Raw genomic sequence first — 26,983 nt, 5'->3', positions numbered from 1 at the left:
GTCATGGCTGCCTGATACTGTCAGGCTGGCACTTACCGAACCGATGAGTCTGCTTGGGCAGAGGGTGGTCTCCCGTACGTGTCCGACTTACAACCCCTGATAGAGCAGACAGGTGGCTGAGAGTGCGGAGTGGTAAGAGAGCCTGTGATATGGCTCCAGGAGCAGGAACTTGCAGGAAGCTTCCGGCAGCAGGTGTGTAGGTAGGACACAGGCAAACTGGGTACAGAGCAGGAGCAGAGCAGGCAGGTCCGGTTGCAGGCAGGGTACGGCAACAGGCGGGCAGCAGAGGCACAGAAGGAGCAGGCAAAAGAGAGGTCAAACAGGCCGAGGTCAGATGCAGGCAGAGGTCAGCGGTGTCAAAGGAAAGCCGGGTCGTCAGGAGATAAGCAAACAGGAACACAGGATACGAACAACGGGACAGGAACCGAGAAGCTGTTGATCAGGCAGCACCTGGGAGATGTCAGTAGCAAACCTAAATAGGCCGATTGGCGCCAAGCACCGCGCGCACCCGAACGCCGGCAGACACACCAGCGGTACCCGAAGTGCCCACCACAGCGCGCAATGGCGCGCGCTGACGCGCACCAGCGCCAGCAGGGGCACGTGAGGGCACACACCGACGCGCACCAGCGCCCACAGGAGCGCGCAACACCGCACGCACAGGAACACGCACCCCAGCACGCACCGCAGGACATCGGCGCGCACCAACACGGGCAGCACCGCGACCATCCAGGTAACGACCCTGACAATAGTGTCTACAATCTATGGGAAAGATTTATGGCATTTTTATTTATTTATTTTTACTAGTAATGGCGGTGATCTGTGATTGTTAGCAGTATTGCGACGGACAGATCGGACGCTTTTGACACCTTTTTGGGACCATTGACATTTATACAGCGATCAGTGCTATAAATATGCACTGATTACTGTGTAAATGTCACTGGCTGGGAGGGGGTTAACAGTAGGGGACGAGCAAGGTGTTAAATATGTGTTCCCTCAGCGTGTTCTAACTGTATGGGGATAGGACTAGGGTTGCCACCTGTCCAGGATTCACCCGGACAGTTCGGGTTTGGAATCATGCGTCCGGGTTTCAGACTGCCTGAAACCCGGACACATTATTTAGATTGACTATGGCTTCCCTGCAGCTTCCACCCCCCCCACCCCACCCCCCAAACACTCCTACACCTCTGTGTCTGCCCACACTCCAATCCCCGGCGCTGTGCCTCAGAAATGGAAAGTTGGGGCTGGAAATTTGAAGGTGCTGACTGCCAAGGAGTGAGTGAGTGAATACACTAAGGCAAGTCAGGGTTCTCAGAGCACCCTTTTCATCAGAGTTCCCCTTTACACCAGAGGCCACAGTGTTCCCCCTTACATCAGAATCTTCTCCATACATCAGAGGTCTCAATGTTCCACCTTAAATCAGGGTTCCCAGAGCATCCCTTATGACAGAGTCCCCAGAGTTATCCTTTACATCAGAGTCTGCAGAGTCCCCTCCTTACAGTGAAAGGGAACTCTGTGAGTTCAGATGTAAAGGGGAACTCTTGTGATTAACCTCATATGATTAGAAATGTTATTTAATAGCAAAATATATGTATAGTTTATACTATAAAAAAAATTGCTGCGTGGCGCTAAAGTGTTCGGGTTTGACTTAAAGAAAAGGTGGCAACCCTAGATAGGACTGACTAGGGGATGAGACATATCATTGTTCCTACTTAGGAACAAATGATATGTCTCCTCTACCCTGACAGAACATAAAACATATTTGTGCCTCCTCATCAGTGCCACCTAATGAGTGCCATAAGTGCCACCTAATGAGTGCCATAAGTGTCACCTCATCAGCACCCATCAGCGAAGGAGAAAAATTACTTATTTACAAAAGAAAAACTTTTTTTTTTCCAAAATTTTCATTTTATTATTATTATTATTTTTTTTAGGAAAAGATAAAAAACACAGAAGTGATTAAATACCACCAAAAGAAAGCTCTATTTGTGTGACAAAAATTGTAAACATTTCACATGTTTACAGTGTAGCATGACTGCGCAATTGTGTTACAGCCCCCGAAAGCTAAAAAATGGCCTGGGCAGGAATGGGGTGTAAGTACCATAGATTGTAGTAGTTAAACTATGCCTATTTTTTGCTGTGGTGTGGCTGGATGTTTATTATGTAACACAGTCAACAACTGTTTGTTAAAATCCCAAATCTACAAGAGTAATGATGTTCTGATTGTGTTATACTTGGATGAGGGCGATTTCCACTCTGTATCTGATGTTCTCTGAATGGAAAGCTCTACAAGTGTCGGTTGAAAGAAAAGATTCTATTCCTGGCGGTGGAATCCTCCCTGACACTGACAGGTCACATGTTGTCCCTGCCCCTGACAGGTCACATTTTGTCCCCGCCTCCTGCAATCACGTGAGCCGCCGTCGGGAAGGCTGTCAGTGTCGCCGTGTGATGACGTCAAGGTCGGGATTTGTTTACTGCTACGTGTTCGGGAAGTGGAGGCGGCTGGGCTCCCGGGGAGAGGAGGGGGCGGAGGAGGCCAGACCGGCACCATGAGCTGGTTCAACGCCTCTCAGCTCTCCAGCTTCGCAAAGCAGGCGTTGTCCCAGGCGCAGAAGTCCATAGACCGGGTGTTGGACATCAAGGAGGACGAGACTGCCTGGGGTGACTCCATTATCACCCCCTTCCAGGACGGTAAGGGAATCCCCCACCTCACACACTGTTACCGTGACACCCACAGCTACCAGATCTCCACCAATGTGGGCTCCATAATAATCTCCTTATAGGAGATCTTCACCCTGAATATTGGACTTCCTGCTGAAATTCTTACGTGGGAGAGAATTGCTTCCCACCTCTGTGTCACAGGACTCGGGTACCAGAGAGTCTTGCAGCACATCTGTGCATGAACAGGATTTCCCATGCAAGTGCAAAGACTGCAACTAAGGGAGTCTGAAACCTTCCTTGTATGTGTACTTGTGTGGGAAATCATGGGTGCATGTGCAAGATGTATCCACTGGCTCTGCCAGGACTAGCGATGGGCACAGGCGTGTTCGGATTGTACCTGCCTAGGATGCAGTCACTGCACACCGCCAATCAAAGGCAGCATGTGTATGTGCAACTAAGGGCCGGGAAATGCCTCCCTGCCTATGACTGGTGATGTGCAATGACGGCTTCCTGGCAGGTACAATATGGACAAACCTGAGCCCATCATTAACCGACACCCGAAGTTCAAACAAAGCCTATGGGTGCATCTGTGTACAGACCATAATCGTGGGGGGGGGGGGGGGGGGGTGTCTTCGCTTCCAGAAAAGGTATTCTCAAGGTGTTAATTGGTGGGGTGTTCAGCTGGTGTTCCCTACCCCCGTCCACCCCTTGTGAAAATTTCAGAACGACGTACCGCCGTGGGACTAGTTCTTAAAGTGAACCAGGCACTGTTAGCCTCAATAACTGTTCTAAAGTTCGAATAGAGGAGTAATAACCGTCTTCATTTTTTTTTTTTTTTTTTTTTTTTTATCCATCTGGACAGATTGGACACTTTTGACACTATTTTGGGACCATTGACATTTATACATGATCAGTGCTATAAAAATGCACTGGTTACTGTGTAAATGTCACTGGCAGTAATAGGCAGTGACAGGTACTCTTTATGGAGGGATCGGGGGTCAGCGTACATGCTGGGCTGGTTTCTCTGGCCTCCTAGTGGGATGGGAGCAGGGGGGGGGGGGATGTCCCCTCCCTATGCTTATAATAACAGACAATTTCACAATCATTGATGGTCATTGGCCCTTTAAAAACTCAACCTTGAATGAATACAAGTCTGGGGTCACTCTGATAGGCCCTGTGCCTTTTTTTTTTCTCCTGATCTGCGCTGCACAATGCATTCACAGACACGGTAAGCATTCCTGGTGTGCATCCCCTCTGTAGACATGGAGGGTTTTAAACATCCTGTTTTACTACAATTGTCAATCAAGAGGTGTTAATGCAAACAATTGTAATATTTTTTTAGAGGCTTTGCATTCTATAGCTTGGAGGCACGATTGCCTTTAAAGAAGTCCAGCCTGAGCTTTTTAGACTTAGTTTCTCTTCTGGGTCACAGGAGTGCAATCCCTTTTGTACTCATGTGACCCGTTTTCAGCAGAGAGTGGTCTGAAGTGCGATCTTCGCTGAGATCACTGCCATCAGTCCAGGCAGCGAGACGTCCCAACTTCAGAAGTCTGGATCCGCCAGGTGCCTCGGCTGATGGCAGTCTCAACATCTTAGCGAGCCGCTGAGATGGTTGCTCCCTGCCCCTCCACAGCTCAGTGCTCCAATGAGCTTGGAGGAGCAGAGAGGAGAGACGCTGACTGACAGTCAGCAGCTTTCCACTCGAATCTGTGAGAACTGAGCCATCCTCATCCACCTAGGTAAGTAAGAATCTAAAAACAAAACAAAAAACATACTTCTCTTTTAATGACTGTTTCTGTAAAAGAAGACATTCCGTACATTCACTAAGATCAAGGAGTCTGTATAAATTCCACAATGTAGAGGTTGCATTACAAAGAAGTAAAATAAAGCTTGCCCATGTATTTGTAATTTTTATACAGTGAAAGTGCATCACAAAACAGTCACGCTCTGTTTAGGAGGTATTAACACTTGTTTTTTTATTCTCAGGCACCAGTTCACTTAAAGGGAGCTGGGAGAATTCTAACTGGGGAGCAAATTTAGAAGAGACCCAAACTCAAGTAGTTTTAACGCCGACGGCCATAACCAAACCAGTCAGACGAACTGTAGTGGACGAATCTGAGAATTTTTTCGGTGCCTTTCTTTCCTCATCAGAGGTTAGCCCTGGTACAGTTAGTTCTGTGGTATCCAAGCCCCCCACCAAGTCTCAAAGACCGAAAGAAGAAGTAAAAGAGTCATCACCCAAGCCTGTACCCAAAGTCGAGCAGGAAAATCCTGAAGATAATGAAAAGACACCGCAACAGACAAGCCCAGCCCAAAGTCTGACAGAAGTTGACTTGTCTGGAGAGGACTTGATACTGGTGGAACCGGAGGATTTATTAGAGGAGAAATGTGATCCTATACAAACCAACCGGGACTCTGATGGGAATTCTGAAAGTCTTAAAGGCCATTCGGAGCCCGAACCAGAAGAAGAACCTAATGGTTCAGTGGCTCCACCAGAAACTAAGGACAATGCATTGGATCTAAAAGACCAAAAAATTGAGGATAGGCAGAGCAACACCCCATCTCCTCCCGTTAGCAACTTCTCCTCTGGCACCTCAACAACTAGTGATATAGAGGTATTAGACCATGAAAGTGTGATCAGCGAGAGCTCTGTCAGCTCCAGGCAGGAGGTGGGTGATGCCAAGGGCAACCTCAACTTAATGCAGAATTCTTTCCAGCTCTTATCTCCTTCCGTGGAATACGGTCGCTTGGATGAGTTTCAGAAACTCACAGAGAGTTGCTCTTCCTCTGACGCCTTTGAAAGGATAGACTCTTTCAGCGTGCAATCGCTGGACAGTCGCAGCATAAGCGAAATCAACTCTGATGATGAGCTGCCAGGCAGAGGATGTACACTGGTCGCCATGGCAGTTAGCTCTTCCACGCCAAGCTTGGATGTTACTGACTCCACAGACAGCAAAACTGAAGAGGAAGGTAATGAAACACTACTTATGCACTCTAGTGACGATATAGAGATGGAAGAGAGTGGAAGAAGTGCAACTCCTGTGAACTCAGAACAGCCGGATCTCCTGGTCTCTGCACTCCAGACACATGAGATTGAGGATGAAGTGTTAGCTGAGCTGCAAGAGGATGGCAGCCAGCCAAAGGTTGATTACACTCTGGAGGATCTGCAAAAGGTAATAAAGAATTGGTTATCAGTGAACTGTACTGTTTGCTGAGATTAATCCTTGAATGTCGGCTAATAAGCATTGCATTTTTTTTTCAAAGTGACCTTGTTGCTAAAGAAAATAATAAAAAACAAACAAAAAACAAAATGCTCCTGTAAAAATTACACTTCATCCCCACCTGTCCCAGCAACTATTTGTAGAATCTTTTGTGGGTTTCTGTGTAAAGTCACCCAAAGGATTGTTACACATGACACATCCATGCATTGGATGCTTGTGTCTTCTGCTGTGTTCTGTGGTTCCTCCCACTATTGCCTGTGTCGACAACAGGCTGGCAGGAGGAATTGAGGAACATAAAAGCTTAAACTGCATCCTCTAGGTACAGTTGGGGTCTTAAGTTTATACACCCTGGCAGAATTTGATTTCTTGGCCACTTTTCAGAGAATATGAATGATAACACAAACACTTTTACTCATGGTTAGTCTTTGGCTGAAACTAGGGATGCACCAAATGGTTTTTTTGGTGCCGAAACTGATACCGAAAATAAATCTTCCTTGATCCCGAAAACCGAAACCAATACCGAAACAGCACCGATACCGAAATTTACTATTTTTAAAAAATATTTTTATACAGGAGATGGCCAGAGACTGGGGACATGCTACAGGAGATGGCCAGAGACTGGGGACATGCTGCAGGAGATGGCCAGAGACTGCAGGCATGCTGCAGGAGATGGCCAGAGACTGCAGGCATGCTGCAGGAGATGGCCAGAGACTGCAGGCATGCTGCAGGAGATGGCCAGAGACTGCAGGCATGCTGCAGGAGATGGCCAGGGGCTGCAGGCACGCTGCAGGAGATGGCCAGAGACTGCAGGCACGCTGCCGGAGATGGCCAGGGGCTGCAGGCACGCTGCCGGAGATGGCCAGGGGCTGCAGGCACGCTGCCGGAGATGGCCAGGGGCTGCAGGCACGCTGCCGGAGATGGCCAGGGGCTGCAGGCACGCTGCCGGAGATGGCCAGGGGCTGCAGGCACGCTGCCGGAGATCAATGCAGCCTCACTGTGCCCAGCAGCCTACCAGTGCCCGCCATGTAGCCTGCCTGTCCCTCACCAGTGCATATAAACATACACACGCTATATATATATATTACACACATACATACACACACAGGCATACAAACATATATAGACAGTCTTTTTTTTTAAATTGGCAGCTGCAGCACACACTGCTAGACGCCTCTCCTTTTGGTTTCACTTTAACAGTAAACATCGTGCCCAGCTCCTGCACAGCCGATTTACACATCGGCTGAGGAGACATATGCAGCCACCGTTGTGGAGAGGGGGACTTTAGAGCGAGACCCCACAGGATGACTGCAGCATAGGTGAGGAGGGAGGGGAGGAGGAGAGCTAAAGACAGAATGACACCCCCGTGATGGGCGGGGGCAAGCCCCTCCCTATTTTTGGCACCAGTATCGGCGGAAATTCTCTTTCGGCTTTTTGCCGAAAGGGCCATTTTCGGCCGATATGTTTCGGCGGCCGAATTTTCCGTGCATCCCTAGCTGAAACCATTTATTATCAATCAACTGCTCTTCTTCTTGTTTTGCCAAAAAAAATAAAACATTTTTATTACATTTTTCATTAGCATACAAAATGAGTCCATGCAGGGGCCAAACCTTTGCCCACACAGGGGCAGTTCTTCTGATGCGGCAACATACCGCAACAGGGCACAACATAAACTAACTTATTCTATAACCTCAATGTGGGGAGAGGTTCAATTCAGGAGAATCTGTAATCAAATTGGTACCAACAGGATAATGCAACATGAGAGTTGATTGATAATAAATGGCTTTAGCCAAACTCTAACCATGAGCGAAAAAAGTTTGTGTTTTCATTCATGTTCTCTGGAAAATGGCCAAGAAATCATAATTCATAATTCTGCCAGTAGGTAAACTTATGAGCACAACTGTATCCTGCCAGGCCTACATAGCTACAGGTCATAGGAGCCACAGAGAGGCGTCACAGAATGCTGTGAGAGGTGCAGGTGAGGTGTCAGATGTGTAGATCCTTGAGGCAGCTTTGCACAGGAATGGAGAAAACATTCTAACTCTGGTGATACACTGGTAGGTTTTCAGACAAAAGTTTGTACAAAACTTCTCTTCAATACATTTGATAATGCCAGTAGAGACTTACCAAATGTTTAAAAGTACTTCAAATTTTTTGTTTGCTTTTTTGCATTTCACAAATGAAAACTAAATACATTGTTGGAAACTGTTCAGAAAACAAATGTCAGTTTGACCCCACTAACTTAAAAAAACCAAAAGAATGTTCCGAAAATGACCCCATTTTAGCACAACATATGTAGGCAGAAAATGATTGCTTAAACCCGCAATTTTTTTTCTGCACCGCTTCTTCTGTCACAGAGACAGGAAGTGAACTGATATCTCTTTCATGGGGTCACAAATAAACCTGAAGAAGCAGAAAGGGGATACCTGGTTCAGTGTCGGCTCTTTACGTTGACAATTCCCCTGGCTTGGTAAAATTTGCTTTCACTTTCGGTTGTGTCTCCAGGACAAGTAAAGGCACCTTTTTTATTTCTCAGTAGGAAAAGGTTAAACTACCAGATTATTTGCTTCTTTTAGATTTTTGCTGTGTTATATGCTGACCTGGATAAACAAGAACTTCGTCAATTTTTAAACAAATTGGTACACTTTGTATGACTGATATCTGACCCCCGCCCTGGAATGTGATGTATCTGGTTTCCCACATTGCAGTCACATACAAATGTTGACTGCACAGTTTGTGGCCTGCACAGAGTCCTGACCTCAACCCGATGGAACACCTTTGGGATGTATTAGAGTGGAGACAGCGAGCCAGGCTTTCTCATCCAACATCCGTGCCTGACCTCACAAATTTGCTTCTGGAAGAATGGTCAAACATTCCCATAGACTTTTGGTTATATAGTGTATTTTTATATATAATTGTATTAAAATTGACTGTTGCATTTAAATTCATGATTTTAATTAATTTTAATATATTGTCGGCCATTATCGGCACTTTTAGCGCAAGAAAAGCTCAAGAAAAATGCATCCCTTAACCGCTAAAGGACCGCCTCACGCCGATGTACGTTGGCAGAATGGCATGGCTGGGCACAAGCACTTACAGGTACATTGCCCTTTAAGTGCCCAGCTGCGGTCGCGGAGCTCAGGACCGGGTCGCGAGTGCGCCACCAGCGGGTCACAGAGCTGAAGAATGAGGAGAGGTCTGTGTAAATTACCCTCTCCTCGTGCTTCCTACTGAGGCTGTCACTGATTGTCTGTTCCCTGTTATAGGGAAAGATGATCAGTGATGTCAGACGCCAAGCCACAACCCCCTACAGTTAAAAAAAAAAACGCGCGCACACACACACTTAACCCCTACACTGCCCCCTACTCCTTCACTGCCAGTGACATTTTTACAGTAATCGGTGCATTTTTAATTGCACTGATTGCTGGTCCCAAAAATGTGTCAAAATTGGCCGACATGTCCGCTATAATGTCGCAGTCGCAATAAAAATCGCTGATTGCTGCCATTACTAGTAAAAATGCCATAAAACTATCCCCTATTTTGTATACGCTATAACTTTTGCGCAAACCAATCAAACGCTTATTGCGATTTATTTATTTTTACCAAAAATATGTAGAAGAATGCGTATTGGCCTAAACTGAGGAAAAAAAATATTTTTTTACATATTTTTGGGGGATATTTTATTATAGCAAAATGTAAAAAATAATGCGTTTTTTTTTTTTTTTTTTTGTTTTTTTTTAAATTGGCGCATTTTTTTGTTTATAGCGCAAAAAATAAAAACCGCAGGGGTGATTAAATACCACCAAAAAGCTCTATTTGTGGGGAAAAAAAAGATGTCACTTTTGTTTCGGAGCCATGTCGCATGACCGTGCAATTGTCAAAGTGACGCAGTGCCAAATGGTCCGGGGCTTAAGTGGTTAAATCATATGTGTGTCTTCATACTGGTTCCTTCTTGTGTTTAAAAATCTTGCTTGCTGCATTTTATTTTTTTTATTTTTTGCTGCACATGCCCATTGAAATGCATTGAAAATGCAGAAAGAACGCATCAATAATGCACCCATGTTACATTTTTAATGCGGTTTTTGAGTCGCATGACCTATGAAAAACACACCATAAGCACAGTAAAATCGTAGCAAAATCATGTGCGTTATCGGCCCCATTTTTCTCTATTGGCAAAATGCTGATAACACAATTTTCGGCCGATATGTTTCAGTACGTCTCTAATAAAGGTCCTTCTTAAGATACTCTCTATTATGGGGTGACAGCGCTTTTATGCAGATCTCCTTTTTGTCTTCCTACACTGTCACCTGGTCACACAGCCTGCCAATGGTGACTACAGTAGTTGTTTAACACACATTATACAGGCATGGTCCACTGCTATCACCATCAGCAAAGTTGCCCTGAGATGGGGCCATGCCAGGATACATGTAGACAGTAAGTGGCTGTCCAAAAAAATAATAATACTGCATTAGCAAAGTAAATGTCATTTTAGGTTACGTCAGGGAGGATTTGATTAAAATAAAGCCGATTTATTTAAATCAAGCCTTTTTACTAGCGATTTAAAAATCAACTCGCTTTACGTCATAATTTTTAAGGAGCAACTGTCATCTCTGTCCAACAGCAGCTCCTCCTCCTCTGACCCGCTATTGACTCACTGACAGTCCCATTCACTTTAATGGGAAAGCTGGTTATGCGGCAGCAGGTTGAGTGAATGCCCGCTAACGGGCACTGCCATGATGGATCTGAAATGACAGGTGCTCTTTAAATGTAAGGACTTATTCTGGCTGATAGTTAGAATCTTTAATTTGCAAACCAAATGAAGGTTTCCTGTTTAGAATAAGCTGTCGGGTTATTAAAACAGCGATATCCGAACTGATTCAATCATACAGTTTGTAGTGTACATAGAGTTGCATAACAATGGGATAAAGGACTATTCCTGAACTTTGTTTTATATCATGGTAATGGTAATTGTTAAATTATGTGAACGAATCAAAAAAATCTGATTATTATTTCCCATTATTATTATTATTAGTTCCCAGGTTGTTGTGCAGATTCAAGCTGATTTCCATGTTTATTGTCGCTTTAGCTGGTTTGTTTGGGCCCCACTGGTCATGCTGTATAATCTGTATATAGTCTCAGCCACATACAGTATACAGCCTTGTGTTCCTGTGGTGAGACAACTTCCTATCTCGCATGTGGAACAAAACAGTCTGGCTGGGCACTGCTCAGCCATTCATAGGCAGGTTCGCCTGACAAAGGGTTTTATAAATGTTTAGTGCTTGATTTTTTTGCCACCCCTGCCACACTGCATAAACAGGGATCTGACTTCCTGTGCAGCTTGGCACCACAGTTTGGTCAGGAAACCATCCCCATCTTGTTGGATTGGCAGTGAAAAAGCAGAAACACACTGCCAGCGCTTTTGTCTCTAGTATTTGACTGACAGCACTGCAGCAGAGTCTGATTTTCTTTTAAAGTAGTAATAAAGTATCAGAAGTTTTTAGCTTGGAGCGCAATTAAATATACATGAAAAGCAAACTATTTGAATTCCTACCCCAGCAATTGCAGTCTACAACTTTCAGTGCTGCTGGCTCTTGCTGTCTGTGCTGCTTCCCTGAACGTCTGGTCGTCAAAAGAAAAGTGTGGACAGTGCAGTCTCTCATCAGTCTGTTAGCTTGGAGGCGAAGCAGAGGAATGCCTTGCCATCCTAGGCTATGGGGCTGTGTGTTGCTATTGATGCACACGGTGTAGGGAGGCACAACTCTAGTCCCTGCATGCAAGGGTGGCTCCATAGGATGCTGTAAGAGAGAAAACCTGGGGCATCCATCATGGCAGCGGCTCAAACGTGATGCACTGAAATTTCAGCCTCTGAAAATAGGGTTTTCAGTGTTGTGCCAATTAGCGTTGCACCGATACCAAACATTTGCAGGAGTACTTATAACCGGCAAATGCTCCAATGCCTAATCCGATACCTGTACAGTCAGTAAAGATGCGGTGGTGGGGGCAGGTAAAAGTGCCAATCTGCCTGTATAGATTTCAGTAAAGCAGCTGATGGCCCCTTCTCCTCTCCCTCCCCAGCGGCTTTCAGCTGCTTTATTGAACTCTATGCTGGGATCGGCACTTGTAACTACCCCCCACCACCACACCGATCACACCTGACTGTCCTCTGTGTCCCCCTCTCCGTGCTCCCCCAGTCCCCCTCTGTCCCGGATCTGTTAGTATGGAGAGCGGAGGAAGGAGCCAGTATATATGTCATTTACCAGCTCCTTCCTTTTCAGAATGAGCAGTCAGTGATCACTGACTTTGTTCATTCATAACTGAGACATCATAAACTTTGTTTACAATGTCTCAGTTTATGAATGGAGAGGAGGCACTGTCTCCTGTACATTCATCTTCAGTGCAGCTGAAGATGCAGCGAAAAGAACTGGGGAATCTGTGTCCTCAGTCCCTTTTTTCCTGGTCTCAAAAGGGAGATGTCGGGGGTCTGTGTTTAGACCCCTGATATGTCATCAAAATCCTCCCAACAGGGCAGATTTAAAATAAATGTTTAAAAGTTATAATTGAAAATTTAAATAAAATAAAACCACTGACTCCTCTCACCCCCCCCCCTCCCTTTCGAAAAAACGAAAATAAACTTTGTAAAATAAAAATAACAAAAAAAAAAAAAAAAAAACACAGTCTGCACGTTTTTTTTTTTTATTTTTTTTTTTTTTATGTCCTGTAACAGTGGCATATTAGTGCCACTGTTGCATGACATAAAAAAAAAAAAAGTATCGGCACTTGGTCTTAAAGTGGTATTAGTGCAACCCTAGTGCCAATAATGGCTGCCAAAAATGCCCACAATTTTTACCTTATGGTGTGTGTTTATTTTTTTTATTTTTTTATTTACAGGTTACGTGACTCAGAAAATGCATCAAAAACGCAACATGGGTGCATTTTTGATGCGTTCTTGCTGTGTTTTTGGTGAAGTTTGCCTAATATACACCAAAAATGCAGCAAGCAGGATTCTTAACATCGCTTTAAAAGATGTCGATAATGGTTGAATATAATGCGGGCGTGTGTGTGTGTGTGTGTGTGTGTGTGTGTGTGTGTGTGTGTGTGTAAAATGTGTGTATAAAATGTGTGTGCAATATTCAATCTCTCACAAAAGTGAGTACAGCCCTCAAATTTTTGTAAATATACTTTATCTTTTCATGTGACAACACTGAAGAAATGACACTTTGCTGCAATGTAAAGTAGTGAGTGTACAGCTTGTATGACAATGTAAATTTGCTGTCCCCTTTAAAATAACTCAACACACATAATCTAAACTGCTGCCAATAAAAGTGAGTACACCCTAAGTGAAAAGGTCCAAATTGAGCCCAATTAGCCATTTTTTCTCCCCGATGTCATGTGCCTTGTGTTACAAGGTCCCAGGTGTGAATGGGGAGCAGATGTGTTTTAAGTTTTGGTGTTAATGCTCTCACTTTCTCATACTGGTCACTGGAAGTTCAAAATGGCACCTCATTGCAAAGACCTCTCTTAGGGTCTGAAAAAAAGAATTGTTGCTCTACATGAAGATGGCCTAGGTCAGTGATGGCGAACCTTGGCACCCCAGATGTTTTGGAACTACATTTCCCATGATGCTCCTGCACTTTGCAGTGTAGTGGAGCATCATGGGAAATGTAGTTCCAAAACATCTGGGGTGCCAAGGTTCGCCATCACTGGCCTAGGTTATAAGAAGTTTGCCGAGACCCTGAAATTGAGCTGCAGCATGGTGGCCAAGACCATACAGCGGTTTAACAGGACAAGTTCCAGTCAGAACAGGCCTCGCCATGGTCGACCAAAAAAGTTGAGTGCATGTGCTCAGCGTCATATCCAGAGGTTGTCTTTGGGAAATAGACGTGTGAGTGCTGCCAGCATTGCTGTAGAGGTTGAAGGGGTGGGGCATCAGCCTGTCAGGGCTCAGACCATTCGCAGCACACTGCATCAAATTGGTCTGCATGGCTGTCGTCCCAGTAGGAAGCCTCTTCTAAAGACGATGCACAAGAAAGATGGCAAACAGCTGAAGACAAGCAGACTAAGAACATGAATTACTGGAACCATGTCCTGTGGTCTGATGAGACCAAGATAAACTTATTTGGTTCAGATGGTGTCAAGAGTGTGTGGCGGCAACCAGATGAGGAGTACAAAGACAAGTGTATCTTGCCTATAGTCGTGCATGGTGGTGGGAGTGTCATGGCCTGGGGCTGCATGAGTGCTGCCGACACTGGGGAGCTACAGTTCATTGAGGGAACCATGAATGCCAACATGTACTGTGACATACTGAAGCAGAGCATGATCCCCTCCCTTTGGAGACTGGTCCGCAGGGCAGTATTCCAACATAACGACCCAAAACACACCTCCAAGATGACCACTGCCTGCTAAAGAAGCTGAGGATAAAGGTGATGAGCTGGCCATTAGGGGTGCAACGGATCGTCGCTGATCCGTGATCCGAATGGCCACCCCGTTCGGATCGGCGCAAGCCGCGCTCTCAGTTTTAGGAAAAGCCGTGGCTTTGGCCTAGTTCTGAAGCGGCGGCCATCTTGGTTCACCCGTCGGCTTTTACAATGTGATCGCTCCGTCCAATAACGGAGCGATCACTTGTAAACAAAGCGGCGTCATGATGACGCCGGTTCCTCTCTCACCTCCGTGTACAGATCTGTACGGTGGAGGAGAGAGATCGGATGGAAGCAGCACTGTGGGCTGCATCTGTAGTGCCCACAGCGCTGCTCTGTGACAAGTGCAGTCGCCGCCATCCCTCAATAACCTGCCATGCCCTGCAATACTCGGTAATACCTAGCCGTACCCAGCCATCATGCTCAGCCAATATTACAGTGCTGGAGATGACGTGGATATTACATCGGGGACTATATGGTGGTGGAATTTTCATAGGTTTTTGCAAACCTAAACCCTATTGAGCATCTGTGGGGCATTCTCAAACCGAAGGTGGAGGAGCGCAAGGTCTCTAACATTCACCAGCTCCGTGATGTCATCATGGAGTATTGGAAGAGGACTCCAGTGACAACCTGTGAAGCTCTGGTGAACTCCATGCCCAAGAGGGTTAAGGCAGTGCTGGAAAATAATTGTGGCCACACAAAATATTGACACATTTGGGCCCAAATTAGGCAATTTCACTTAGGGGTGTACTCACTTTTGTTGCCAGCAGTTTAGATATTAATGGCTGTGTTGAGTTATTTACAAATTTACACTCACTACTTTACATTGTAGCAAAGTGTAATTTCTTCAGTGTTGTCACATGAAAAGATATAATAAAATATTTACAAAAATGTGAGGGATGTATTCACTTTTGTGAGATTATGTATGTGTAAAATATATATATTCCTATATCCATTTTGGTTTTAGTTTTCAGCCATGTGCATCCTGAAGTTTTGATATTGAAAAATTTCGTTTCATTGCACCACTAATATATAATATATGTGTGTATGTAGTTTTGGTTTAAAATGAACCAATGCTTTGTCCGGCTAGGGCAAAGCAACAGATTCCCTTTAAAGTTTGCCCCTACCAGCTTTGCACAGCTTTGCACAGCTTTGCACAAGACTTTTTGTAAACCCTTTACAACCACCTACAGGTAAGCCTAGATTAAGGTGCTTGAAATATCTCCTAGACCTGCACGGTCTTGGAGATATTTGCAAATCGGCGTACGGGAATTTCTTCTGCGCATGCGCCGGAGTTAGGCCACGCTGTGCCGTTTCTAGCTTGGGTCATGCCATTAAAGGCAGCTCCCGCAACTCCGGCCAGTCACAGAGCTGGAGTTCGTGGCCCAGGGAAAGAAGAGGGGTGAAGAATGGACGCTCGCTACTAGTGGGGAAGACGGGGACAACGCGGGCTTCTCCTCCAGGTAAGTGTCACATAATAGGCTATTATGCAATACATAGTAGCCCATTATGCTTTACCTTTGCAGGGAAACAAAGAGGAAGTAACACCCATCAGGTTTACTTCCTCAAAGTGAGATTAAAGGCTTAAAGCGGAGCTCCACCCAAAAGGGTAAGCTCTGTTGGTTTGCTTCCATCCCCCCCGTCGCTAGGCCATTTGCAAAGCGCAGCATGTGCAATAGGGAACCGGCTGTGAAGCCCCAAGGCTTCGCTGCCGAGTTCCCTTACAAGAGATGGCACTGGCAGCACCCGAGAGCCAATTGAAAAATCATCTGGGGTACTGAGATCGTGGGATCCCTGGACAAGTGTCCTAATATTAAAAGTCATCCGGTATGTTTTTGGTGAAGGGGCTGGAGCTCCGCTTTATTGTTTAAAATACATTTTAAAAAATAAAAACTTACCTGCTCCGTGCTGGGATTTTGCTCAGAGCCGACCCGATCCTCCTTTTCTTGGTTCCCTTGCCACTGCTCAACCGTTGTCGAGTGCCCTCTGTATTAAAGGAGTTGTAAAGTCAGAAGGTTTTTTATCTTGATGCTTTAAGATACAAATCCTTCTGTGTGCAGCAGCTGCCCCAGAACCCTCTAATACTTACCTGAGCCGGCCGAGACATTCCCTCCTGGTTGGTTGAGACACAACAGCAGTTCCACTGGCTCCCACTACTGTTAGTCAGTCAATCGGGAGAGAGAGGGGCAGGGCCGGGCCACAGCTCCGTGCCTGAATGGACACAGGGAGCTCTGACTTGGCTTGGGTGCCCCCTTGCCAAGCTGCTTGCTGTGTGGCACTAAACAGGAGGGAGGCGCAAGGAGAGCCGAGGAGGATCCAGGCTGCCCTGTGCAAATCCACTGCAATGGAGCAGGTAAGTATTAAATGTTTTATTGATCGCTTTCAAGACAGTTCTGTTTGTCCATAAGACTCGCAGTGTGGATCTGCCCCGCCTTGCCCCCTGTTCCCTCCTTCCTTGCAGTGATGGCAACGGGTCCCAACGGCTCCTGCTGCTGTACCTTCATGCATTCTATGCATTGGCTTAGACAGATGCCCTTCAGCCTTTACAACCACTTTTAAAGCAAAACCCTTGACAAGTATAACAATACAAAAAACAAATAGCCCAATAAAAGATAAAATAAGAAATCCAGGTTTTGCTGCAATATTCACTTACAGCCAAGAGTTTTCTTCCACAGTAGTTTTTATTTTCTGCCTTTTTTTAGATGGATGTCTTCAGTCTGATAATATCATTCAACTCGCTTCCCCTAAGCCCAGGTTGTTCTAAAACCGCCCGCAGTCTGTGACTGGACAGTGAATGGAGAAGCAGTGAGTTCATCTCACTATTACTCCTCCGATTTGTCATGCCTTTTGTTCCTCTCATACTCCTCCTCTGCTATATAGGGGCTGTGAAGGGTTGGTTCCAGTTCAGTTACTTCACTGCTTGTTTTTGAAAATACAACTGAAAGATGTATTCGTGATTACCGAGCTCCATTTATTTGTGTGTTTTATATCTGGCCAGAGTTTAGTACTGTTGTTTCAGGTGTGTTTTTGCTGCTTCTTGAACGCCTAGCAAAGCAGCCGTCTGCATTGCATAATATGGACAATAGACAGAGCTATTCACAGTAGAAAAATGTGTAACGTTTGTGTTCATTTGCAACATTGTGGGGTAAAAATGAAGCTACATGTCGCGTCTGAGAGGAGTTGAAGCTTGTCAACTTCTTTAGTTGAAGTCTATGGTAACGTGCCTGTAGCGTTTATAGCTCGTTTATGGTGCATTTACAACGTATCTGACAAGCATTTTATCAAAGGTTGAAAAAAAAAGGAAAAATTAATTTGGAGGGTGTGTGTGTGTGTGTGTGTGTGTGTGTGTGTGTGTGTGTGTTTTTGTTTGTTTTGTTTTGTTTTAACGCACATTAAACGTGTCAAAAATGCACGTTAATCCTATAGGCGCGTTGATTCACGTTGGAGTCAAAAATCACTTCTTTGCAAGTGTTATCTTGGCCTTAGAGCTGAAACTTCAACCCTCACCCCCCAGTGTTCTAATTGGGGGGGAAACAGCAGACCTCTGTGTCCTTCAATGAACTCCTTGGAGAAAATTTTTTACAGTGAGTGCAAAAATCTGTTTTTGTTGTCTTGTTTTGAATAATATTTTTTTTAACTGAATCCCTTAAAATTTTTGTCTTTTAGATTACAGATGAACTTACAACACGGTTGGAGAAGAGGGAGGTACAACTGTTATCTGTCAGCAAAGAAAAAGCACTTCTGGAAGAAACAGTGGACAATCTCAGAGAGTGAGTGAATGTCAGGGGTATTCTGCTGTGCTGTGTGCATGCCGCAGTTTTTTTTTTTTTATATCTGTAACATACCTGCACAATTCATATATAGGAAAAGGAAAGTGAATCCTGGTAAATGGTTCTTTAACCACTTCTGGACTGCCCCCTAGCAGATTTACTGCTACATGGCGGCACTCCAGGCAGAATCACGAAAATATACGATCTGTAAGTGCCAGGTATTGGATGTCCACCAGCATATGCCAATAGTCTGGCTGAGCCTCAGAATTGAGTGCTGCCTATTTAAACAAGGCAGGTCTCCAGTCTGATGGGGGAAAGGATGGATTTTGTGTCCCTGCAAAAGCAGGGAAAAAATCCATAATTTCTCCTAGTAAAAGCAGCACCTACAGTAGACAAAAACACTGGCACTAACACAGTTAAACCCTTGATCACCCCTGATGTTTAACCTCTTACCAGCCAGTGTCATTAGTACACTGACAGTGCATATTTTTAGCACTGAACACTATTAGTGTAACTGGTTCCCGCAAAGTGTCAGTTAGTGTTAGGGGTGCGCATCTTCACTGGTCTCATGATTCGATGCCACGATGCATCACGATTACCGATGAACTCTCACTTCCGCTTGGGACACCTAGGCGGCCCTTCCACCCTGCAATCTTCTGGGACACATTACAGGTCCCAAAAGATTTCCCCGCCATTCAGGACAGCACAGTGAGACATGCGCCCAGTAGTATTGCCAGCACCGTGGACAGGCTGGGGTGAGAAGGGAGGGTTTGGGTGGCCACGTTGCTGGGTTGTGGGACAAGTGAGTGTCTTTTTATTAAAAGAAGATACACTTTTGTTTTGTAGCTGCTGACTTTTAATAAACAAAAAAATTTACTGGAACTTTAAATTAAAAATAACCTCACTCCCTTAACCACTTCAGCCCTGGAAGATTTAGCTGCTGAATGACCAGGCCATTTTTTGCAATTTGACACTGTTACTTTAACTGACAATTGGGTGGTCGTGCGACATTGTACCCAAACAAAATTGACGTCCTTTTTTTCCCACAAATAGGGCTTTCTTTTGGTGGTATTTGATAACCTCTGCGATTTTTATGTTTATTTTTATTTTTTGCGCTATAAACAAAAAAAAAAAGCATACATTTTGAAGAAAAAACACTATTTTTTACTTTTTGCTATAATAAATATCCAAATTTTTTTCAAGGAGGACAAAAGGGTTCACTGGTGCTCAGTTAGGTGAGATGGATGGTCCTGGCGCTTAGTGGGGAGAGATGGGGGGGGTATTAGTGGGGAGAGATGGGGGGGGGGGCCCTGGTGCTTAGTGAGGGGAGATGGGAGGGTTCCTGGGGCCTAGTGGGGAGAGATAGGAGGCTCAAGTGCTTAGTGAGGGGAGATAGGAGTCCTGGTGTCTAATGGGGCAGTTTGGAGGCACTGCCAATCAGTGGGTAAGGGGGCAACTGGTGCTCCTTACCTGGCTGCTTGATCCATATGGAATCCTGTAGAAGAATTATCCCCCTCTCGCTTTTCTTGTCTGCTGATTTTTCTCATCTGAAGGGATGCCAGTGCAGTGATGGCTCAGACGATCTCACAAAAGAAAACTTCCTCTGCTCACTTCTCTGCCAGGCTCTGACTGATGACATCTTCTATTGCAGAGCCCAGCAGAGAAAGCCAGTGGTGAAAGTTTTCCTTTGCTGCCAGTTTTTGATTACTCGGCTGAGCTATCACTGTCAGCAAACGCAGTTTACTCAGAAGCTCCTTTTGAAAGCCACTCCATCCAGTGCCTGCATCAAGTCAGGAAGACCGTTGGATGAAGAATGTGATGGACAGGCCTCCCTGTGTACCCATTGGCTGAGGAGGCAGCAGGAGGCGCTGCCGCCTGTAGACCGCACCGCCTCCTGCTGCCTCCTCTGCCAATGGGTATCTCAAGAGTGCCCCTCATTTGTCCCTCCCTACTGAGTCCTGACATCACTTGAGAGTCCCCCTGCTAGCCTTGTGAACTATGTGGTTGGGCTGCCTGTAACGCTTATCTGCGGCACTGAGCATAAGTAACTCCGATGTGACTTCCTGTGCCTGGCCCGCCTCTCTGCTCTCAAGTCTCATGTCTCTCCTGACGTCAGCAGGGAATTTTCAGCCCCGTCTCTCTTCTGACTTGATAGTGACAGTAAGCGGGCGGGGCTGAGAATTTTCAGCTGAGGTGAGGAGAGCTGGAAGTGAGAGAAGAGAGGCGGGCATTGTACAGAACAGGGCATATGCTTGGAGCACTCTCCCGTGAGGGGCGGAGCAATGACGTCACAGCGATCGATTTCTACAGTCGCATGCATCAATGCCGCATCGGGGACATCAGAATCGCGATGCAGCGATTAATTTCAGCACCTCTAGTGTCCGATTTGTCCATTGCAATATCGCAGTCCCGATATAAGTCACTGATCGCTGCCATTACTAGTATAAAATAAATTATTCAAAAAATTCCATTATATACCATATATTGTAGACACTATAATGTTTGCATAAACCAATCCATATATGCTTATTGGGATTTTTTTTTACCGAAAACGTGTAGCAGAATACATATTGGCCTAAATTTATGAAGATATTCGATTAAATCCAATAATAATTTTTTTTATTTTTGTTTAACGCTGAAAGTAAAAAAAAATTTATTTTTTTTTAAAAATTTTCTATCTTGTTTTGTTTACAACGCAAAAAATAAAAAAATGCAGAGATTAACAATTAGCACCACCAAAAGAAAGCTCTGTGGAAACAAAATTTACATACGTTTTTTTTTAGGTACAGTGATGCATAGGCGTGCAATTGTCAAAGTAACGGAATGCCGTATAGAAAAAAAAAATGGCCTTGTTGTGAAGGGGGCTAAATCTTCTGAAGGCCAAGTGGTTAAAGTGTTTGTAACCCCCAAAAAATTAAATAAAAATGGATCCTGTTCCTTTTTAAAGCTTGTTATACAGCACAGTGCTTGTGCTGTGTAATTTGGCCCTTTCTATCACCTGAAATACCTGGCTAATCCTGCCTGGTTCTGCCTTCCCCTCTGTAAACTGACCATGGTTTATCATGGCTGCTGAGCCCTGACAACGTGGTCAGTTTATGTGCCTCCATCATCCACTGTCTCTCCTGTCTCCCCCCTGCATGTCAGTTAGTAACAGTGCCAGCCCATCCTCTCCTGCTGATGAAATAACTGTGTAAAGTACATCCAATCCCCTCTATTAGAAAACGTCTTATGCTCCAGAGTATGTTCTTTGTAAAAAAAAAAAAATATATCCATTTCTACCTTCTCTCATGGCACCATTCGGTGCTCACGTGACTGCTGCTCTCCTCCTGAATAATGTCAGTGAGGGATTCTCAGCCCCCCTGTAGCTGTCGGATTGGAAGAGGGAGCAGCGAGCAGTCACGTGAACACTTCGAGTGACGCTATGAAACAAGGTAGAAATACACTGGAGCATAGAACGTTAACAGGGGATTGCATGTACTTTACAAAATGGCATTACAACCACTTTAAGACCAACAGTTTTTAAATGGACCTATGATTAAAACCTTTAATTTTTTTTTTGTAGTAGAACTATAGTAAAAAAAGGTTTAAGTTCACCTTTTACAGAAAATCTGTAAGGTGATCTTACACTAGACCCCCCCCCTGTCCCGCTGTACCTAAGGCCCGCGATCACCCATTAGGAAACATCGGGTCGCCGCTTCACCGGTCCAGGGATTTGGAGATTTACTGCGACTTAATCTCCTACTTGTAAAGGTATGCACAGGAGGCATTCTAATTGGTCGACGGTGACCAATGATAACCCGTCTAGCCCTTCCTGTCAGCGGGGAGAAGAAGAGAGAAACATGCCCCATGTTGCGTTGGACTTGAAACTCTGATTGAAGAGGTCTAGTACTTACTCAAATTGGGGTGTATTTGACCTTTGCATAGAGGCCACTGATTCCACAGAGAGAGAGTGTTGTCATTTACTGCAGCATACTGGCAGGGGGGCAGGCTTTTCTACTTGGAAAGTGGCCGCTTTCTAGAGCAAATAAGACTTTGAACACCTCGTTTTAATGCATCTGGAATTTATTTAGCTGATTTTTCTTTAAATCTTTTTATTTTGTTTTTTTCATGTCAATTTAAAGCGGTAGTAAAAGTCCACTTTGTGATTCAATTATTTTTTTACCTATAGCTAAGCCTATAATAAGGCGTACCTGTGGGTAAAATTGCGGTTTAGGAGGTATTCAACCTGGATACAGCCAGTGATGTCACCGGCGCATGCGTTCTGAAGGTCCGCCATACCGCGCAAGACTTTCAGAGCACCGTGCTGTATCCAAGGGCTTGTATTGCAGTGGTTTACTACCTTTTTAAAAAAAAAAATACTGAGTAATTGTGCCGAGGAACAAACGTTCCTATAACAGGACAACCTTGCTAAATGTAAAAGTAAAATCACTGCAACGTTGTCAGATTTTTCAGCATTGTAGCCACAAGGACTGCAGCACTGCTTTTTCACGCATGTTAAGAAGGCCTTCGGTGTTTTCACCGTTTATGCCTTATCCTCGATGCCATGCCCCCAGTGCCAACTACAGTTTCAAAGAGTCTGCCTATTGACTGTCTCTAGATAGTAAGCTCATGTAGTCTGGTGCCCTGCATCTGTAGGGACTGACCCAGGACCAAATCTAATATCCCTCCTTCTGGTTTCTGTGTCCTGAGGAACATTACAGCCCATGTAATGACCATTCCTGGGCTTAAAAAAAAAAAAGTTTCTCTGATTTCTGGATGGGGCATGTTTAAAAAAAACAAAAAAAAAATGCATAGGGTATGTACAGGAGAAGGAAAAATGTGATATGTTTGCCTTATGTTGAATTTCTAAGAGGTATTGTTAGTTTATCCATTCAGCTATTGATTCTTTTGTTTTCTTTGTCTTGCTTTACAGTGAACTGGTCAGGGTTAAGGAGGAAAGCAGCAGCATTTCATTGTTAAAAGACGAGTTCACGCATCGAATTGCAGAAGCCGAGAGAAGGGCACAGCTAGCCTGTAAAGAGCGAGATACTGCGAAAAAGGTATATGATGTGAGCAAAGTGGTTTCATTATCCTGGCTGGACGTCGTATGACATCTAGCAGGATAAGCCCATAGCGCAGCAATTGGTGGTGTGTCAGTCTGACACACCACATCTCTGATCCTGCTAAAGGGCCTCTGATGTAAGCTCTTTACCAATGCGATCAGCTGTGTCCGATCACAGTGTAAACCGGAAGAGCCGTACATCGGTGTGAGTAGAGGAGAGCCGATCAGCTGCTCTCCTGGCAGGGGGAGAAAGACTCATTGATTATCCGTGCAGACCCATCGAGGATGCCCAGACCACCAGGGATGCCAATCAGTTTCCATTAGGCAGGCACTTTGTGCCAATCAGTGATTGGCTGGTGGTGTCTCCTGATTAGTGCTGCTTATCAGTGCTGCCTATAAATGCCCGGCAGTGCCACCTCATCAGTGCCAATCAGTACTGCCTTAACAGTGTTCATCAATGCAGCCTTCGGTGCTTGTTAGTGAAGGAGAAAACTTATTTACAAATTCATGTAACAAACAAAGAAAGTTGTTATATATATATATATATATATATATATATATATATATATATATATATATATATATATATATATATATATATATATATATATATATATATAATTTTTTTTAATTATTTATTTATTTTTTTTGAGTGCAAAAAAAACCCCCAGTGGTGATCTAATGCCACCAAAAGATAGCTTTATTTGAGGGGAAAAAAATTATAAACATTTTGTTTGGGTACAGTGTTGCATGACTGCGCAATTGTGACAGCGCTGAAAGCTGAAAATTGGCCTGGGAAGGAATGGGGGGGGTTGTGCCCAGTATTGAAGTGGTTAATTGTCCTACTAAAATTGGTGTGTGCTGCAAATTGCCCTTAGTATTGCTGCTGTTCCTTCTTGCTGGAGGCCACCATTTTGTTGAAGTCCAGGGCAGTCGCTTCCTTATTAGAAACTCCCCCCCCTCTATTCATCCCTATGGACCGGCAGGTGTAAATGGATTTGTCTGGTTACTTCCGCCTACCTTAAATCCGACATGCTCAGCTGGGGGAAAAAAAAAATGTAATGGGATCGGTGTAGGCGAATCCTTACCTTGGTACCCAAAGTGTCTCTGTCACAGTCATGTAGACTGATGTAATTGTTCAGAACAGATCACCCGAGTTTCTATTTTACATTGGGTTACTCTAGCTGCAGGAAGTGTGGGAGAGACTTTTTTTTTTTTTTTTCTTTCTTTTACTGAAGGCAAATCCACTGTGCACTACATGTGCACTTGGAAGTGCAGTCACTGTAGATCTGTAACACAGGGCGACACAAGCCTTGGCGGCATTAATTATGTGAGGAAGAACAGATTTCTTGTAGGTTCTTAGAGGAATGTGTGAGCAGTGGAGTAAGAAACAGGCAGGATCTGCTGGGATCGGGAAGTCGGTAAACTGTTCGGTGTTCTTTTGCACCTCTAGCCAAAAAAATATGGAGCAACGTCCCTCACTCCCCTGGCAACTCCAGCAGCGGTCAGAGAGATTTCCAGAGAATATTTACTAAGAACTGATGGAATACGATACCAATGTGTTTAAAGCTTGTAGTTATTTTCTTAACACAGGTGCAGATGGAAGATTTCAAAGCCAGGTATACAATGAGCTCGCGTTGAGCTGACATAAAGGTTTTATCGAGACCTCTTTCCCAGGTGTTAAGACTAGGCATAATAAAATCTTCAGTGGGGAGATTAATGGCGCATACATCTTAGATAGGGATCTAGGAAGAGGATCACTATCCTCTCAATATGATTCAAATACTGTCAGACTACATCGGAAATTTACTGGGGGACCCAAGGTTCGAAGATAATGCAACAACTGCAGTGCTTGCCAGAGGCTTAACCCAAATCGCCCATCCGACTGCATCAGAGCGGAGGCAGAGGGCCAACCATCGGAGCCCAAGAAACGGGAGCATTGGAAAAGGCCTCTCTCGATAAGTCCTTGGAATGGACCCTTTTCTATTCCCGAGTGGAAGCTAGGGTTCCCTCGGATGGCATACAGCGGCAAATGGCTGGAGGAAAGCTCTGGATACTGAGGAGCAGATGCGGCGTGTGTAGCCAATACAAGGATGAGATTTAAGGCAAGCCGGTAGAGCAGCATAACACCACAGTTCTCTACGCAAGGGGGCAGGGCTCTACAGTTGTTCAGTGGTTGTCCAAAGCTTGAATTTTTGGTCTATACCAATTGATCACCCTTGGGCGGCTTGGTAATATTTGAACCCATCTGGCACCGCTGCTACGCCGCCGTGGCATTTAGATAATGCCATGAGCCATCTACTTAGTCTGGGTCGTTTATGTGCCCAAATAAACTTGGTGAAAGAGCATGAGTTTGACGGAAGAAGGCCGAGGGAATATAGATGGGCAAAGTCTGAAGGAGGTACAGAATCTTAGGAAAAATACACATCTCGATGATGTTGCAGAGACCGAACTATGAATGGAGTCCTTGGTGCCACTTCTCCAGTAAGATATGGACTTTACTGAATAAAGGTGGGAAATTCAGGGTGAAGACATCCGCTAATTTTGGGGGGCTATACTTTAGTGCAGCGGATGCCCATTTGAAATTAAAATTATGTTGTAGAGTCCGGAGCAAAGTGGGGGTAAAGCCACAAGATTAGGTAAAGAGTTATGTGGATTGGATAGGGAGAAGACCAAGTCATCTGCGTAAGCAGAAACCTTAAAGTTATGATTTCCCAGCTGAATTTCCAGAGACGTCGTCATCATTCAACCGCACTTCATTCAGAAAGGGTTTCAGTGATAGGGCAAATAACAAGGGGCATACCTGATGGGTGCTGTTTTGATATGGTTAATGGGGTCGAAAACACCCCGTTTGCTTTGACACAGGCTTGTGGATTAGAATACACACTGGAGATCCACTGAAGTAGCCGGTCTCCAAACCCCATATGTTGGAAAGTTGCAAACATAAAGGACCATTTCACCCTGTCAAAGGCTTTTTTCACATCAGTACTTGGGAAGATGCAGGGGGATTTATTTTGGTTGGCTAAGTAGACCAAGTTAAGTACCTTTTTTAATAGTATTATCTCGTGCCTCCCTGGATGGTATTATTATTATTCAGGATTTATATAGCGCCAACAGTTTGCGCAGCGCTTTACAATATGAGGGCAGACAGTACACGTACAATACAAATCAATACAGGAGGGATCAGAGGGCCCTGCTCGTATGAAGCCCACCTGATCCAGATAGACCAACTGGGATTGCTGACGGGACATGACCGGACTGGCAGAAAAGATCAGACGGAATCATTCCGTCGGATATTATGATCGTGTGTGTGGGCTTCATCTGACTTTTTTCTTCAAAAATTCAGACGGACCTAGAAATGGAACATGTTTCAAATCTGTCCAACAGAATCAATTTCTATTGGGAAAACTGTTTGTCTGTATGCTGGTCCGACGGACCAAATATGACGCAAGGGCAGCTATTGGCTACTGGCTATTGAACTTCCTTTTCTAGTCCCGTCGTATGTCATCACATTCAAAACAAACGGACTTTAGTCCGTTCGTGAGTGGGCAAGTCCGTTCTGTCGGAACTCCGTCGGGAAGACCGTCGGACCTTTTTCTACTGGAAAGTCCAGTTGTGTGTAGGCGACATAAGTTCATGAATGAGAGGGTGGCGGGAGGAAAGGAGGTAGACTGGCCCAGGGTATTGAAATCCTTGAGCATGTGTGAGCCTAATAAAGGCAGAAGAGTCTTATAATGCATTATAGCGAAAACATCTGGGCCAGGTGCTTTCCTGGGTTTCGCAGCATCCACCGCCGCCTGAAGATCACCGATGGTAATGGGGGCTTCCAAGCATTGACGGACCAGGGAAGGAAGGTGGAAATATGGGCTGAGGAGAGATATT

At 44.9% G+C, this 26,983-nt stretch overlaps 1 protein-coding gene across 1 annotated transcript in view; it reads left to right on the top strand.

Moving 5' to 3' along the window:
- Nucleotides 1-2,426: 2,426 nt before the first annotated feature.
- Nucleotides 2,427-26,983, top strand: part of TMF1 (TATA element modulatory factor 1) — a 59,928-nt gene continuing 35,371 nt past the window's right edge. Inside the window, exons 1-4 of the mRNA XM_077451979.1 lie at nt 2,427-2,688; nt 4,645-5,831; nt 17,957-18,060; nt 22,973-23,099. Of these exons, the coding sequence (XP_077308105.1) occupies nt 2,547-2,688; nt 4,645-5,831; nt 17,957-18,060; nt 22,973-23,099 (1,560 nt within the window). The 5' untranslated portion in view covers nt 2,427-2,546. The remainder of the gene's footprint in view (nt 2,689-4,644; nt 5,832-17,956; nt 18,061-22,972; nt 23,100-26,983) is intronic.

Source organism: Lithobates pipiens, unplaced genomic scaffold (assembly GCF_037356315.1).
Source record: "Lithobates pipiens isolate NorthernLeopardFrog02 unplaced genomic scaffold, aLitPip1_a1.2 Scaffold_23, whole genome shotgun sequence".
Lineage (NCBI taxonomy): Eukaryota > Metazoa > Chordata > Amphibia > Anura > Ranidae > Lithobates > Lithobates pipiens.
This window is presented reverse-complemented; position numbering and strand designations above follow the sequence as displayed.